Source organism: Vigna radiata, unplaced genomic scaffold (genome assembly GCF_000741045.1).
Source record: "Vigna radiata var. radiata cultivar VC1973A unplaced genomic scaffold, Vradiata_ver6 scaffold_73, whole genome shotgun sequence".
Taxonomy (NCBI): Eukaryota; Viridiplantae; Streptophyta; class Magnoliopsida; order Fabales; family Fabaceae; genus Vigna; species Vigna radiata.
In genome coordinates, this window is record NW_014542365.1 from 1,509,928 (window position 1) to 1,527,458 (window position 17,531).

The 17,531-nt window shown below is 30.6% G+C and overlaps 2 protein-coding genes across 5 annotated transcripts; one reads left to right on the forward strand and one right to left on the reverse strand.

The window, feature by feature from the left end:
* The first annotated feature begins 284 nt into the window (after positions 1-284).
* Positions 285-4,584, forward strand: LOC106779903. Of its 4 annotated transcripts, none has more exons than XM_022776768.1 (3): positions 285-504; positions 1,191-1,376; positions 3,899-4,584. In XM_022776768.1, the coding sequence occupies exons 2-3, from the start codon at positions 1,197-1,199 to the stop codon at positions 4,070-4,072; spliced, it is 354 nt and encodes a 117-aa protein (XP_022632489.1). In that variant the 5' UTR covers positions 285-504; positions 1,191-1,196; the 3' UTR covers positions 4,073-4,584. The 4 variants fall into 4 exon arrangements, with proteins under 4 accessions (XP_022632489.1, XP_014523601.1, XP_014523602.1 ...); XM_014668115.2 differs by having other exon boundaries at positions 288-504; positions 1,180-1,376; XM_014668116.2 differs by lacking the exon at positions 285-504 and adding an exon at positions 512-714 and having other exon boundaries at positions 1,180-1,376.
* A 940-nt stretch (positions 4,585-5,524) lies between these two features.
* LOC106779870 (thermosensitive gluconokinase) lies at positions 5,525-7,061 on the reverse strand. The gene is made up of 4 exons (XM_014668081.2): positions 6,916-7,061; positions 6,784-6,826; positions 6,327-6,406; positions 5,525-6,226 (listed from the first exon to the last, which is right to left on the reverse strand). Exons 1-4 carry the CDS (start codon positions 6,929-6,931, stop codon positions 5,784-5,786), a joined length of 582 nt encoding a protein of 193 aa, XP_014523567.1. The 5' UTR covers positions 6,932-7,061; the 3' UTR covers positions 5,525-5,783.
* Between the last annotated feature and the right edge of the window lie 10,470 nt (positions 7,062-17,531).

Here is a 17,531-nt window from a genome sequence, read left to right on the forward strand (position 1 = left end):
CCTCACGTCAAGCAAAACTTACCACCACCACACACTCTCTACACACTCTCAGAATGAACAATGAAATAGAGGAAGAAGAAAAGAAACCAAAGCAAAGCCAGAGAGTTGATTTCCAGGTGCATATTGGTGTGGGAGTGCATTGTTATAAAAAGGAATGTAATTAATGAAGTAGGTTAATGTTGTTGTCGAAAATTTACTGCCCAGTAAATAAAGGCAAATTTATTGCACAGTAAATAAGGGCAAATTTGTCATGGTAGGTGCTAGGAGAAAACAGTGGTGGTGGAGGGAGTAGCTCTCAACATTCAAACAGGAGTTTAAGACCCAAAATGTGTTTTCAATTTGGTTCACACGTCTCTCTCCACTGCGTGTGGTTTCATCTCACACTGCCCAATTGAAATGAGAGGGCTTCACACTCGTAACAGAAAACGAAACACAAGGAGCATATGTCAGACTTAAGTAAGAGAATAATATATCAATATCATCTCCAAAGATGACGTCGTTGAGGTACGCCTTCTAAATTCTCACTCCTTTTGCTATAATCCAATGATTATGGCTTCCCTATTGTAGGTACTTTAATAATCACTTCTTCAAGCCTTAATTTGAACCCAGTTGAATGAATTTCAGAAACTCCAAATTATATAGGAAATTCCATTTTTTTTTACCCTTGCGATTCTCGCATAATAACAGGGTCCCAGGGAATAAAAAAGCAAAGAGGTGTGTTTGTTCTACATAACATTGTTTTCGGTTTGTTTTGTTTTTCTGTAAAATACTCTGCTGAGGAAAAGTTATTAGGTTATTTCTTTTAAAGAACATTGTAGAACCTTGAGAGATGCATAACGTGCTTTTTTATGTCTTTCTGTTTCTTGTTCTTTACTCTATTAATTTTTACTTTTTACATGATATGAAACTGCGTTTTCATTCGGAGCCTTCATTCAAAAGCCTAAATTTGAAATTCAGTGCATAAGAAATTCTATGCAAACCTTTTCTGTGGGCTTAAAATGAAAAACAAATGTTTAGTTTGGATTCATTTTAAGGAATTTATTATGTGGGATTTTACACTTTTTCATGTAAAAACAAAAAACAAAAATCTTAGAAAAATGAGCTAAACTAACGTGTAAGGGAATTCCATTTTAGTAATTGGGTATATGAAGATTATTTTGGATTTGTGTGCTCTCATAGTGGGGTTTCAGCACAAGATGTCTCTCCGAATAAAGGCAGTGGTAGATAAGTTTGTCCAAGAGTTGCAGGAAGCGTTGGATGCTGATATTAAGGATAGGATCATGAAGGATAGAGAGATGCAAAGTTACATTGAAGAGCGTGAACGTGAGGTTGCGGAACGTGAGGCTGCTTGGAAGGCTGATCTTTCTCGTCGTGAGGTATCTACTGATTACCTATTTCTTTCAAATTTGTAATCTTTTTAATTTTTCTTACTTTAATGTGCTCTCTCCTAGTGGGATAAGACTATTGTTGTTGTAATAGTGGTTGTGAAGTTTGAGAGTCTGTGTGCTTGTTGGTTTTTCTGTGAGGGTCTCAAACACACGTTCATTTCAAAGATACAGTTTGTTACTTTTCAGTAACTGAAGCCTTGGAACTTCAGCCAACTAAGTGCAACATTTATCCAAATACCCTCTTTGTTATTCACGGAGCTTCTCAAATTTTGACCTGTAAAATTGAACGTTATGTTCTTCTGAAAGATAATATTGAAAAGATCTATTAACAAAATACTCTTTTAACACATCAATAATTTAACATTTTAATTTCATAATAAAGAGAAATAAAAAATACAATAATAAAGTTTGATAATACATTAGTACTAAATACATAAACGATGAAATCATATATAACTTTATAAAAACTCCACTTATCAAAGTGAGAACATTTTAAAAGGGAGTTAATTTCTTCAAATAATTTGAGATTCCAGTAAAACATTTTGTGGGGTCAATGAGGGCAAAAATTACATATGATTTCAAATCCACTTCTTGATTTCAGAGTTTTCTCAACTTTAATATGTTTTTTAATGGATAATTAACTCGTTTGGCCTACTTGGAATATAAGAGTTTAGGAGTTTACTTGAAAGTTTGACAACCATGGTTGTAATGTGCATTCTACAATTCCTTTCACATAGATTATGAGTAACTCCGAAACCATTTTGAGAAAGTGAAATTTAACTCTAACTCAAGCTCACATGACTGATTTTTAAGGTGAAGTTTGCACTTATTTATTTACTATAATTTGATCATATATCTAATCTACGTAGGCTCTTTAACACACTCTCACATGTCGAGAACTGAACATTTCAAGAGTGGGATTAAACTTGATAGGATAGGCTTTAAATGACTTTAATACTCTACCTTAAGAAAGTGGAATTTAAGTTTAACTTAACTTTAAAAACTAGTTTGATAAGGTAAGGCTTGCATAATTTGGCTATATTTCTAATCCATGTGGGATATCCAACATATACATGATGAATAACTATAGACTTCCTCTCAACTTTTGTTTCTGGTTCAAGTGAGGACTGACTACAAAGGTGGGCATTGGAGTAAGTCCATAGGGGCATGGGAAAGGGATGAACTGCATTACAGGGTTTGAACCCATAGTATGTGTCCTACAGCCTGACCTGTGTCATTGGGACACTCCCCATGGCTATGCTTCTGATAATTTTTACATAATTGTCTTTATTATGCGAACATCTGAGAAAGTTGAACCCATATTATTTTGTTACTGTTGCTGTAAGACACTAGTAGTACTTTGCACAATAATCAATAAAAGATGCCAATGGTTGTAAAATACTGTTTAAGGTTGACCATATGAAGTGAAAGAATACTGTTGTTCCTAGTTTAGTTTTAATCATGAATTCTTTATGTATCACACAATCTGAATAAATGAAGCTTTTCATCTCCCAAATTTCTGTGTTTGACATAATGATAAACCCCTTAATAGGAGTTATGACTCAACTAATATTTTGTAACACATCTAAATAAAAACAACAATCCCTAAAATTATAAGCTAGAGATAACAAATATAACTAAAACTTTTGCTTCATGGTTGCAAGAAGCAGAATAAATATTGTTAGAATTGCAAAAAATGGTTAAGCAGTAACTTAATTAGCTGACTTGTAAGATCTTATATACTATTATTTGACTTTATCTCTATTATATATGAGATCTTCAACATATTCCTCACATCAAAGAATGAATGTTTCAAGTGAAAAATTAAATATTTGTAGGTGAGTCCTATAACAGATAGCATAATAAGCTTGGAATGACTTTGATACCATCTTAGAAAGTGGGATTATTATAAATAACTCAACCTCATAAAATTTGACTTGTAAAGTTTTACAACTCATTTAATCTTATTTTTAGTCAATGTAAGATCTTCAACAAGCATCTAAAATCTGAATCATGACCTTTATATTAGATCTTGAAACTCCTTTGCCCTAGGAGTGTCTGCCTTTGGTATATTGTTTTAGTGATTGTTGTTCTTGCAATCAATTCATCAGATGACAACAGAGAAGCCCCTCTGCAAAATGTTTCTTCCTTAGACTAGAGCGTTATATTTTTCAGGCATTTCTACTCTACACCACACTTCTTTTTACGTCTTTAATAAATACTGATAACATGTTTCCGACACCTTCCTGAGACCTAGTTTATGTTTTGTGAAGATATTCAGTGCCCTATTTTACGTTGTGAAAATGTGTGCTACATTATTCGTAAAGCATAAATATTGTTGCATTTGGGAATATGAAACAAAAAAAATTGAAATTGACCGAACATTCTAAGAATATTTCTATTTACCAAACAAATATCCATTGTATAAAATTTCCTTTCCATTTATGACTTTGCAATTAAAGAACAAAAAATCAGACATCCTCACTGTCCTTAATTTTTGAATGTTCCAGGCTGAGATTGCCCGACAAGAAGCAAGGCTGAAGATAGAGAGAGACAATCTGGAGAAAGAGAAAAGTGTGTTGATGGGAACTGCGTCAAATCAAGATAACCAAGATGGAGCTCTTGAAATTACTGTAAGTGGTGAAAAATACCGTTGCCTCAGATTTGCCAAGGCAAAAAAATAAGGCTTTACTGCGGTGACAAAAAGGAAATGTATGATCTTCACTTCTGCACCTCCCCTGGAAGAGGACTAGTGCTGCTGAGGAGCCCACACGCAAAGCCAAGCTCAATTTATGCACCTCTAGGAACAATTATTCAAATCAAAACTGTTCAGTGGTGGTTTACAATTCCTGTTGGGATAGTGTTTTATGACTTGATCAATTATTTTATTGATTTTTTTTAAATAAAATTTTGGCTATATAATTAATTCTCAAAGGATTGTACGCGAGGAGATATTAGTCTGAAGTATCTATTGAGAAAAAATGACAATCAGCCAAGGTAATTTTGACAGCAGATTGCATGGTTTGTAAAAAGGAATGCAGAGGAGCAAAAAAAAGACCGTAATGCATACTCTATTTTGATGGTGCGAAAGAAATTTAGAGTACTAAAGAAAAGAAACGAAGGGAATACAACAGAAAAGAATAAAGAGTGTGAAAAATAAAATTGCTTAGGTAATTTGAAAAAGAATAAAAAAGAGTAAAAAGAAAGATGATTTTATTTGTTATTAATAATTTTGCTATTATTATTATTACTATTAAATACAAAAGTCATAATCAGCTTTATATATAAATAATGCATTTTTTTCACCCCGCGTCCATTATACTTTCAGCACGAACATGTCGTTCCACCCCTGCAAACAGTAAATAGGCTAAAGCAAAGTAAACAAAGTTTAAAAAGATTCTATAATTAATTATGATGCTAAGTGTCACCTATAGAGGCAAAAGGCTAGTTTTGTTTTATTAATTAATTGTAGTTACCACCCATTCAAATGTCATGAAGAAAAGTCTTGTGTGAAGCAGGCTGCAACTTATCTCTTTTTTCATTAAAAAAAAAAAACAGGGAAATTAGGTAGTATTTTTGCAATTTGAGGGCCCATTGCCGATCAAGTTATAACTTCGAAGATGAAAAGAAAGTAAAAGATAGAATAAGTTGAACATTCTTAACTAGATACAAACAATTTTTCCTTCACTTTTACAGGAACATTTTGTTTACTTTTTTCTAAAGCCTAAAGTACTTACAGTTTATTTTATTTTATTTTTTTTCTGTGGAGAATCACAATGGCTGCCCAACTATGTTTTACTAAAGTCACCTTTGAAACAAGTTGCAGATAATTTAAGGTAAGTCTGGTAACGAGACAACATGGCTAATGATTGTCACTCTCATGCACTTGCTATGGACTCTTTCCTATACGAAATTCTCAGGTAACATGGTAGCAGAAATATAAGTCAAGTCAGTTTTCTTTTTCCAGATGTTCACCGAATTCCAATATTAATTATTATCCAGTCTGTGTAGGCCAATCTTGAAATTCAATGACATCCAATTCATTCTTGCAAAGACGAACAACACCAAATTCTGATTCAAAATATTTGGTGTTTTAGTTTGTACAATCACCACATCATTAAAGTTTAATCAAAGGATAATAAGAAAACAAATCCAAGTGCAAAACTAGGATCTGTTTAAACTGGGAGTTTTCTTATATTCGATATATGGTGAAAAAGAAATAGAATAGCATCAACCAATAAGAATATCATATGTACAGCTTGGCTTCTTTTTTTCTCTATAGTCTATCCTGCTCTAAACCATTTTCTTTCCCCTTTTCTTCAAGCATAATCATATTCCTCCTTTTATTTGTACAAACTATAGTTGAAACCATGAAATGATTAGAGATTCATTTTATCAATGAAACTCAATACAATCATGATGGAAACAGCCCTGAAACTGGAGCTTGTTTAGAATGGTGTTGACAATGGCTTGGGGTGTCAAAGTAGCATCAACTTTAAGTATTCCTTCGCAGTCATCAATCTTTAGCAAATCTAACTGAGATTGCAGAAGTGATGCAGGCATATAATGTTTTCCTTCAGCAGCTCTCGCATTAACTCGAACACTCAGGACTTCAGCAGGAGCATCCAACAGAATGAAGTTAACAGGACTTGCATAAGTTCCCCATTTATAAGCAGGGTAACCTGATCTAAGCATTTCTCTATATTGGTTCTTCAAAGCAGAACAACCAAGAATCAGACCCTTTTTGTTATCCAAGTATTCATTTATGACATCACGCAGTGCTTCAAGCCACGGCATCCTGTCTTCATCTGTGAGTGGGATTCCCATTCGCATCTTTTCTGTTGTATTGGAAGAAATGAGATTAAGACAAAACAAAATGAGAAAAAAGAAATAAGAAAGCAGATAGAAACAGTCCTTGTGCAGAAATCATACACACACCTCTGTTTAATTCAGAGTGAAAATCATCAGCATCAAGATACTTATACTGCACCTCTTTCTCCAGCCTCCGACCTATTGTGCTGTGAACACATATCCAATAAAAAATGTTAACCAATCAGCCTGTTCAACAGCTTGAGAATGGTTAAAAGCAATCACTTGCAACAGCAATATTCAACCATGATCATCCTCTTTCTATTATGTATGTATATATATATAAAAACACTTTCGTGCCTTCTGATTGATGCTGTCTGTCACATTCTAATGTCAATTTATTTCTCATCCTCAAAGATTTATAAAAAAAAAAAACAGAGAAAAAAAAAGTGCAAATATACGAAAACAACAAACAGATTGAAAATTACTAAAAAAAATATTAATGTAAACCAAAAGTGAAAACTGAATACGAAAACACCACCATCATAACAACAATAGGTGGAAAAAAGAAAAAGAAGAAGCTTACGTCTTTCCAGCGCCACAGACACCCATGATAACGATAACTGCACCTGTTTTGGATCCCAGATATGAATTCAGTCTGTGCAAAATAACAAAGCAAAAAAATTGAACAAGAGAAAAAAAAATGGTGAATCGTTACCATGTTTTGAAGCCATATTGATCTGACTGGGATTGGTAACGCGAAATACGAAAGAATTGTGAGAAGTACGTGTATACGAAACAACTGAGACGTGAAAAACAGAGCGAAAGTGCAAAACTTATATAGATATTATATATATTCAGGAAGGTAATTTTGATGAAGGTCGCAATCACATTGAATTTTGAGCGAAGTCACGCGGTTTGTACTAAATTTTAATAATATTAGAAAAAAAAAGATGTAATTAAGGTGATGTGAGCGCGTGTTAGAATTTGGAAGGTTGTATGTGTTGTCGAAGTGAGATGTGGAGAGTGCGTAGGATCCGAGTCATTGCATTGGCTCGTCTCAATCCAAAGCACCTGCAACTCACTTTCTTACCAATCTCTTCTCCAACTCGGTCTGCTCTGATTTTGACAAAAACCAAATCAAACTTCTCATTTTCTTTAATTATCTTATCTTTTTTCTCATTCACCTCTCAATAAATAATATGATGTGTCCACTTTTTTATAACAAATAAATAATTATTACATTTAAATAAATTATAATAAATATTTAATTTTACCATTTTTTATATTTTATTAATAATTAATATGTCTTTAGTTTTATCTTTTAGTCATTATCATCCGTGTTTATTAGAGATAATATTAATGTTGATATGTAATTAATATTAAAGAAACACTAAAAGAATTTTAAATTTATAAAATAAAAAATAAATTATAAAAAGTTAACTGTATATTAACATCATTCTCTTCTTTAATAAATACATCATAAAGTTTAAACTAAACATGTATTTAATTATCTCAACTATTAATAAAATTGAAATAAAAATAATAAAATTGAAACTATTATAATAAGAATGTACTTTTATTATATAATGTCAATATATATCGTACTGAATTAAGTATTTAGGGAAGGTAAAATAGTGATAATTTGTATAAAAAATAATCCTATATAAATATTAAGATATATATAAAAAATGATAATTAGTTTTATCAGACTAATAACTCTTTGCAACTTCATAGAGTACTTTACCAATAAAAAGAATGTTGTAAAAATTCCGTGGAGAGATGTCCATATTTTAGGGACACAATTGACAATTAATAATTTAATAAAATGTTTTGTATAAAGGATTGTAATAAAATAGCACACTCACATTCCCGCTTCGTGAAATATTTAATAAATCACTTATAGAAGGAGTTGGAAAATAATTTAAAAGTACTAATGGTTTTAAAGAGATATTTGATTATTTTATTTATAAAAAATTTAATTTAATGTTAATCAAGTTTCATTTTACAAAAATTACTATTTTTCTAAAGTTTTATGTGTCTTTTTTCTTTAGTTTTCTAAACTCATCACTTATCTTTATCTTTTTGACTACCAAAAGACCAATAATAGATTCATGACAAAGAGATCTACATTTATGATATATCATAATTTACAAACAATATAAGTTCATTTTATGTTTTGTTTTTGAATTAATTTAGTATTTTGAAGTACGCATAGTTTTATGATCGTTTTATGATCTATACATTTGACTTAAAACAACTTAAAACGAATCTCTATTTAATTGTTATTGTTATAATATGTTTAGATATATGATTTGATGTTAGTAGTCTTCAATTAGAAATTTTTATATCAAGTTAAAAAAGTTATTTTTATTTTATATTTGTTTATGTTTTAATTAAGGATAATGATATTTAGACAACATTTTTTTGACAACATTTGAACATTGATTACGTGTCAATATGTGATTGGTCAAAAATTACTCCACATTAGTGTTTATGATTATTATTATTGATTGTGGAGTAATTTTTGACCAATCACAGATTGACACGTAATCAATGTTCAAATGTTGTCAAAAAAATGTTGTCTAAATATCATTATCCTTTAATTAATTGATTGATGAATTATATAATAATTGATGTAGATATTTGATTAAGCAATTGTTACTTATAGGTTTAATACATCATTTGGTCCTTCTTTTGGGAGTTTGGTTCAAAATGATCCCACTTTTGAAAAAAGTTCACTAAGGTCCAATATTTCATGAAAAATTGTTCATTATGGTCCTCTTGGCAGACGGCGTTAAAATCGTAACGGTGTAGATACTAGCGTGGCAAACTATTAGTGAGCGATTTAAAACGAAGCTTACGTGGCTGTCTGAAGTCATTTAAATGTTTAAATATTGAGGATTAAAATAAAATGAGAAAAATTAGGCTAAATTAAAAAAACCCTTACCCTTGTCTAATAACGCCATTTCTGGGGTCTTGGCTTAAGTGGAAGTGGTGATTTCTAGGTTGTTGTGAAAGTGGTGATTTGTGGTCATTCTACTGTTGATTCATTGAAGGTGGAAGTTGAACATCGTACGAAGGTGAGGTAAGGGGTCATTATCTAAGCCTAATTAGTTGTTGTTGTTGTTTATGTTTTATTTGGAGGTTAGGGTTTAATTTGATGTTGTGTTAACAATAGGTATTTTCATCGATTTACTCGGATTTTGGGTAGTATAAAAAGTTGTTTAAATATTTTCTGTTGAGTTATTTTGTAATGCATTGTATTGTGTTTTAAATATGATTTTAGTTGTCGGCTTTTGGGTTGTGGAAGACAGTGTGCATTATTGTTGGCTTTTGTTGTTCACAATGGTCCCATTGTTGGTATTTTAAGTCATTTTAGTGGTCTCCCTTTGAGATGACTAAGAAAAGGTTTGAGGTAGTGGTCCACCATGGTGGGACCTTGATAACACAACACCCCTTTAAGTATATAAATGGAGAGATTGCTTATTGGGACGTTGATCCTGATAAATGGAGTTTTTTTGAAATAGTAGGTGCAATAAAAAATTTGGGGTACCTTCAGGTGAAAGAGTTGTTTTACAACATAGAAAATGTGTTGCATCAATTGTATGATGATAAAGTAGTAATGAATATGATGTTGGTGGAAAACTATTTAGGGAAAGTTGACTTGTATGTTGTACATGGCGTGGACCATGCAGAGGTTGTAGAAGATAACGAAGCTGAAGTAGGGGTGTAGTTGTTTTTGACTCAAGGTGAGTTGGTTAATGAGGGTGATATAAGTGAGGAAGAAAGTGGTGGAAAGGAGGTGGATGGTGGAGTCCAAGAAGAAATTGTAGTGGAGAGTCAAGTTGAAAATGAAGTAGAAAGTGAGTGTGGAGTGGACAGTGAGATTGAAGTAGAAAGTGAGTCAAATGATATATTAAACCTTATATTATTATGAATTGTTTAGATATTTTTATGTGTGAAAAATAATATCTAATGGATGAAAAAATTGAGGATAGATATATAAATTTGAATTAATTAGTTTATAATAGTTTTTTTTAAATAAATGAAATTAATTATGGCTTATATGTAGAAGGTAGTACATTATTACTAATTGGGTAAGTGAATTGTGTGAAAAACTAATAGTAAAATGTAAAAGCAAAATTTTGTTATATGAAATGATGATGATTAGAGACATGGTGTCTCGTTAATTAAACCTAGTAATAACTGTTATATTTGTTTTAAATATATTATTTAATACCTTTTAAATTCTTTCATTTATTTAAAGTTTTTTTTTTTCTAAATCAAACATATTCAATAAGTTTGTCTAAATATGCGCATCTTTCCTTGTAAATAATGTTTTAGTCCTGAAATGGTAACGATTAAGCAAATTTAATTGAATTTTTAAAAATATATTGAGATGGGATTGGACCCTTTACCCATCTTGACGTATAAAAATCAAGTTATTATTAGTTTTCAAATGTTTAATTTATATAAACATATTTATTATTTATGTCTAATTGTTGTACTTATTAATTGCACTTATTAATTGCACTTTTGTTGTTCCAGATGAGTATTGAAACTTGAGATGATAAATTCATTTATTAAATATTTTATTTCAATTACTTACATTTAATTCTTTAATTACAGAAAATATTTATGATTTATATATCTTTATTACATACTTTAACTAATAATTCTTTTTTATATTTCGAATATAAAGTATATAATTATGCACTCGAATAATTAAAATGAAAAACATCTAATAAATATATTTATCACCACAATTTTTATTATTTTTCATTCCATAATTTAATATTCAAATAAAATATTTCATACTATTAAATTCAGTTTTAAAATTTAATATTTAATAAATGCTACTTTAACTATTTAAGATTTAGCAATTAATGGTATAATTTTATATCATTTAATATTTATTATTTAGTAATTAAATTTTAATAATTTTTATTTTAATATCTATTATTTCATGATTAGAAATTAGGATGTAATATTTTGTTTTTAAAACTATACTACTAATACATTTTTATATGAAATCCGGTATTTAATAATCAATATTAAATATTTAATTTTAAAAATATTATTAAATATTTAGTATTTATGTTCAATGATATGTATATTCTAATTTTAAATATAAATCATTGTTTATTGAAAATAGTTTAACGTGAATAAAACATTTCTAATAAAAATATTTATAACAATGGTATTTTAGAAGTTGATAATATGTTTAAAATTGTGATACTTAATTATTTTAATATTAAAAAGTTAAAGTATAAATACAAGTTTTATAAACGGATTTTATTATTTAAAAATACATTATCTTTTTAAAATTCATTTTCTTATAGCTTTTTCTTTTCTCTCTAAATTTTCTTACTCTTTGTTTTTTTTTTTTTTTTAAGATCCAAGATTGTTAGAGTGATTCTCACGATAAGTTCTTCAGTTCTAATTGATCAGTTTTTCATTTAAGTAAGTTGGTTTTTCTATCTTTTCCTTCCATGTAAGTTCTATTGGCTTGCATGTGATTCAAGTCTTCTATATAAGAATAGTTACTCATTATTGGTCTTAATGATATGCTTTGATCGTGTTTGTGTTGTTTCTAGATATATACACAAAGCTTCTTATGCATTTGAGGAAATTTCGATCTTTGAGCTATTTTAACTATTAAGAGAAGCTAATTGTATTGTTTTTAAGATATATATATATATATATATATATATATATATATATATATATATATATATATATATATATACTTATTTTAATTGTTAATTGTATGATTGTATTGTGATTTACTCATGACAAAGTTTTGTGATGAAATATGATTGGTTAAATTGAGATTAGGTTTTATTTTACTTACTCTGATGTTGTATGATGAAATTTGAGAAGTGTTGTCTTATTGATGTTATAGATGAGATTATTTGAATTAGTGAATATTTTTATTCGATATTCACTAAGCGAGTGGAGGTTCTTGTTGAGCAAAACTAGCAAAGTTTGTAGTCATTCCATATGTTCCCTTTTGGTGTGTTCGATGTAATCATATGTGTTCTTAAAGTAATTATTGGTGTATGAGATTTATATGAGGATGGTTAGTACTAATCCAAGGAGGATTAGGTGTGGTTTTATTAGTGTATGCATTGACATATGGATTTAGTATTGAAAGTTATCCTGACGTTCTAATAACCATCTAGTCTCAAGTACAAAAGGATAAGATATGTTGTGAGAGAAGCAGAAAGTCTTAGTCTAGGGGCTTTACTTAGTTAAAGATGTTAACAGACTAACCTTGTGTTTAGTAAGATAAAACTCGTTGACAATGATTTTACAGAGCAATATAGGTCACCATAAGTGCATAACTTGCCAGAGGCTAATATCAATGCATGTATGAAGATAATTGAGTCTTGTTTAAGTATTTAATTGTGTTATGCTTCTTTGTATAAATTACTAGTATGAAATGATAATTCTATGACTGTTATATGACATTCTTTTTGCACATTAGCTTACCATTCTTCTATGTGTTTTTGTTGTGTTGTTTGTATTTTGTTTACAATGATCACCTTCGTTGGTTTGAGCATATAAGGATGTAGCAGTTGAATCAGCTTTGGATAATGGAGCCACATCAATTTAGTTTATAGGCTTGGTCTAGTTGTACAAGACACTCTTTTTGAAAAACCTTAAGTTTTCTTGTACTCTGTGTAGTTCCTTGTTTTCTAGTTGTTGTTACGGTTGTACTTTGGATGATTATAATAACATTTTCTCTAGATGTAATTTTTTTGTTTTTGAATATTAATTATGTGATGCTTCATTTTAGTAATATTAATCTATTAAAAATGGAATGTTATGAAAATTGTAATGACCTTGTATATGGAGTAGATTAAAAACATTTTAACCTTTGATATTTCCTAAAGTTATCATTTTATTTATAGAACTATATTTTGTAATTAATTTTTTAAATTGTCTAATTTATTTTTCTTGTTTTATTTTATTATTACTGTTTTGGAAATTTATAATTTTTTTGGATTATAGATTACAAAATTTTGAAAAGATAAAATCACATTTGAATGAAATTTATTATTGTTAATTTATACTAGGAGCATCACATAAAAAAGAACAAAAAAAAATCTAAACAATAATGATGACCCATATATGATGAAATGTCAAAACATGTTTATAAAGATTATTGTTAGGAAGTAGATTCTTCATAAAAGCAATTAAAAGAAAAGAAAAAGAGAGAACATAATAGAAAACCAAATTAATTACTATAGTGTTGTTAAGACATTGTAATGGAAGAACTTTGTTCACAACCAATAAGTAAATTGTTTTTAAAACATTATAAAGGAAAAAACATTTTAAATAGATCTCAATAATGTACATAGTTTACTTTACTTTTTTTTACCATTTAAAAGTTTATATAAGTGTTATTGTATAGAAACAAGTTATCTTAAGAGGTCTTGAATACTTCTGTTGAAACGTTTGGGATGTTCCTTTCTCCTTTGTTCGAGATGTCTCTTGTTACTTGGTTGAACCGACTAGGGAGCAGGTATCTACAGGAACACCAACACTCAAGTAAGTCATAATGAAATATTTAATAACTTTAGTAAGAATAGATTGCACAAGATACCCTTTACATGTGAATCAGTCACCTTTATATACTTTACCTCTATTAATCATGTTGTATCCACTTTGGGAAAGTTTAGATTCCTTTATAAATGTTAATGAATGTTTCATCGTAACTATCGTAACAACCTACCAATTACTTACTATATTCTCACAATTTTGATATGATATCGACGAACCTAACTAATATGACCTTGACCTTATAGTTGAGTCTGGCTAAGATGACCTCAACAACTTATAGTACATTAGCTCCCCATGCTATCATATGTCCATAATACCTTTAACAACTCTTCGACCTATTCCTTTTGCCTATCCTAATCTCTTTTTCAGTTCATTCAAGATAACCTTATTGGCTGTCTCAACTTGACCATTTATTTGAGGATGTTCGACTAAGCTAATGACATGTCATATGTGTATGCCAACGTACAACTCTGCCAAAAACTTGTCAATGATGTGTTTGCTATTGTAGATCAGAATTGTGTGAGAGATCCTATCTCTGCATACTATATATTTCCATACAAACTTCTGCATTTGTTGGACCATGATAGTGGCAAGTGGCTCTAGCTCAATCCACGTAGTAAAATAGTTTATAGCTACCAACAAGAACTTCACTTATCCTTTCCCTAGACTAAAGGAACCAAAAATGTCCATACCCTGCGTACCAAAAGGCCATGGTGGTGTAATGCTATGCAACTCTTCAGGTTTTGTATGCACAAAGTTTCCATATTGTTGACTTGTAACATATTTCCTGACTACTTTTCGCAATCTACTTTAGTAACCTACTCTTAATATCCTTGTTGTTGTGATGCGTGAGTTAGAATTTAGGCCACATATGTTGATGTGTAACTCGTCCAATATATATTGGGACTGAGAGTCATTTAAACATTTTAAAAGGGGGTTTGAGAAGTCACGCCTATATAACTCTTCTCCCACCAAAACAAACCAAGATGCTTTCTTTCCAAGCTTTGGGTCATTAAAACCATTGTCTTCTCCTTCACATATATATTGAATAACGAGTGTCATCCAATTAGTCTCTTATTTGCTTGGTATGTTTATTGCATTACTTTGATAGTGGTTACAATAAGCTAGTCCAATGTTGCATGAATGAGAGTACAATGATGAACTTTGAGTTTAACATTAGCTAGCTTTGAGAGGAGGTCAACTCTGGTATTATACGCTCTACACACATGCTCTACTTTTTCTAACTTGAATTGTTCCAATATCCCCCTCACTACATGGTAGTAGCATAACAAAAAGGAATTTTTCACTTGGAAAGTTCCATTCCCACAACCAATTGGGAATCTTATGACAAGTTATGTTCTCAGCTCCCATATTTGCTGTCAATATCAAACCTGCTAACAATGTCTCATACTCAACTTGATTATTAGAAATCTTGAACCCAAAGTGCAAGGATTGTTTCAGCAATAAATTATTCGATCCTTGTGGCAATATTATAGCTCCTCCACCTTTGGCATTGGAACATCCATAAACAAAAAGAACCCAAAAGTGATCATCTGAACATGTTGGTCAAACAAGTTCATTGACAAAATCAACAATTCATTGTGCCTTGATTGGTCCTCGTCTAACAACTTATATAGTATTATGATAGCTCAACAAACCAAACTACCATTCGACTTACTAAATCAGGTCTTCTTAAGATTTTGTGAATTGGGTAGTCTGACTTCACTACCACTTCATATCCATGGAAGTATTGTCGCAATCTTCTTATTGTTGTTACTAGTGCCAATACTACTTTCTCCACCACTTGATATCTCAAATCAACATCTTGTAGCACTCTACTGATGAAGTATATAAGTAGTTGTTGTCCATCGTGATCTTAAACTACGGTCAAGTTGATAACGTCATTTGAAATGACTAAGTATACAAGAAGAGGTCATTCTTTAAAAAAGAAATAAAATCTTCAACTCGATAAAAGTGTTTCCAAGACTTCATCCCAAACAAACTTGTTTCCTTTTTCATCAATCTTATCATAGGCTTTATCTTTTCTACTAATTTGGACATAAACTGGGATAATGTAGTCAACCTTCCTCCTAACCTCTATACCTCTTTAACATTATCAAGACTCCTCATCTCAACCAATGCTCGACATTTATCTAGGTTTGCCTCAATACCCCTATGCATAAACTTGAACCCTGAGAACTTCCCTCTACAATGTCAAAAACACACTTCTCAATATTCAATCTCATATTTATTAATGAATAGCTGATTATACCTCGTCCATATCCTTAACATGTTGCTTTAGCAAATTTGACAACACCACCATGTCATCCACGTAAACTTCCATACACTTTCCTATGAGGAGATGAAAAACTTTATCCATTAACATTTGATAAGTAGTGCCAACATTCTTCAATCCAAAGGGCATGACCTCATAATAATAGTTGGCATTCTCTGTTACGAGTGTCATTTTCTCTTTGTCATAAGGGTACATTGGAATTTGGTTATACTAAGAATAAGCATTTAGGAAACTAAGAACTACATGAGTGTTCTTGTTGTTATAACACTTTCTAGTATCTTCAATTGGTTACACCTTAACCTCATCATTCAATTTAGAATCTAGGTCCACCATTTCTTCTGCTTTGACCCTTTCTATATTGTGAACTCTTCTGTGACGAGGTGATCATGACCTTATACTCAAACTATCAACATAACATTTTTTAGCAATAGGTTTATCCATATGGACTATGATGATATCACCTAAAGCGGAGGGAAGCTTCATCGCCAAATAATAAGTAGAAACTATAGCTCCCAAAGTGTTGAAGGAAGGTCTTCCGAGAAAAATATTGGAAGACTTATGAGCATTAACAATTAGATATCAAATCTGAACATTTCTAGTCACTTTTCTTTCACAAATTTGGTATGAAGGTCAATGTAGCACTTAGTGTATACTCATTCCCCTAAGAAACCTACAATAGGCTATGCTTATATATCTTTCTCTGGAATCTTCAACTTCTTGAAATTCCTCCAATACAAGATGTCTACTAAACTCCCTTGATCCACAAGATTTTTCATAATTGCAAAGTTTTCTATTTCAATAGTGATGACTATGGATCAACATATTGAAGGTCATTACCTAGAAGTCTTCATCTCAAAACGTAATAAGGGGAGTTCTCCTCCTTGGATATGTAGAAATACCATTGACACTTTGAACAACTCTAAGATACTTATTACGAGTTGAAGTAGTTGTACCTCCCCTTACAAAGCCTTCGAAAATAGTGATGATAACTCCCCTCAAAGGTTTTTCATGAGGCTCTCAACCCTTAGCTTTATCAACAACTCTTTTTCTCAAGTTTTCTTCTCTACTTTTACTATACCCAGTTGTTTGAAGCGTCCTATCATCATCTCAGCTTTCTCGCTCACTCATCCATTTATCATTTCGTTTTACAAAGTGAACAAGATGCCCTGCTTGTATCAATTCTTTTATCTTATCTCTCAAGGCTTGACAATCTTTAGTACTATGCATATACTTATGATGACATATGCAATGTTTGTTGAGATTGTTGATAAGAGAAGCATTGGTTTAGCTAACCTTAAACTCACAGTGCTTTATTCACTCTGGTTTTTGATAATGACAACACATTATTAATAACACATGTCTTGTTATGTGTTATATGTTTTGTTGCTTATTGATTGATATTTAATTGAACATGTTTTGTGTTAGCCTTGATATGTGAATGCATATTCATTATTCTGATATATGTT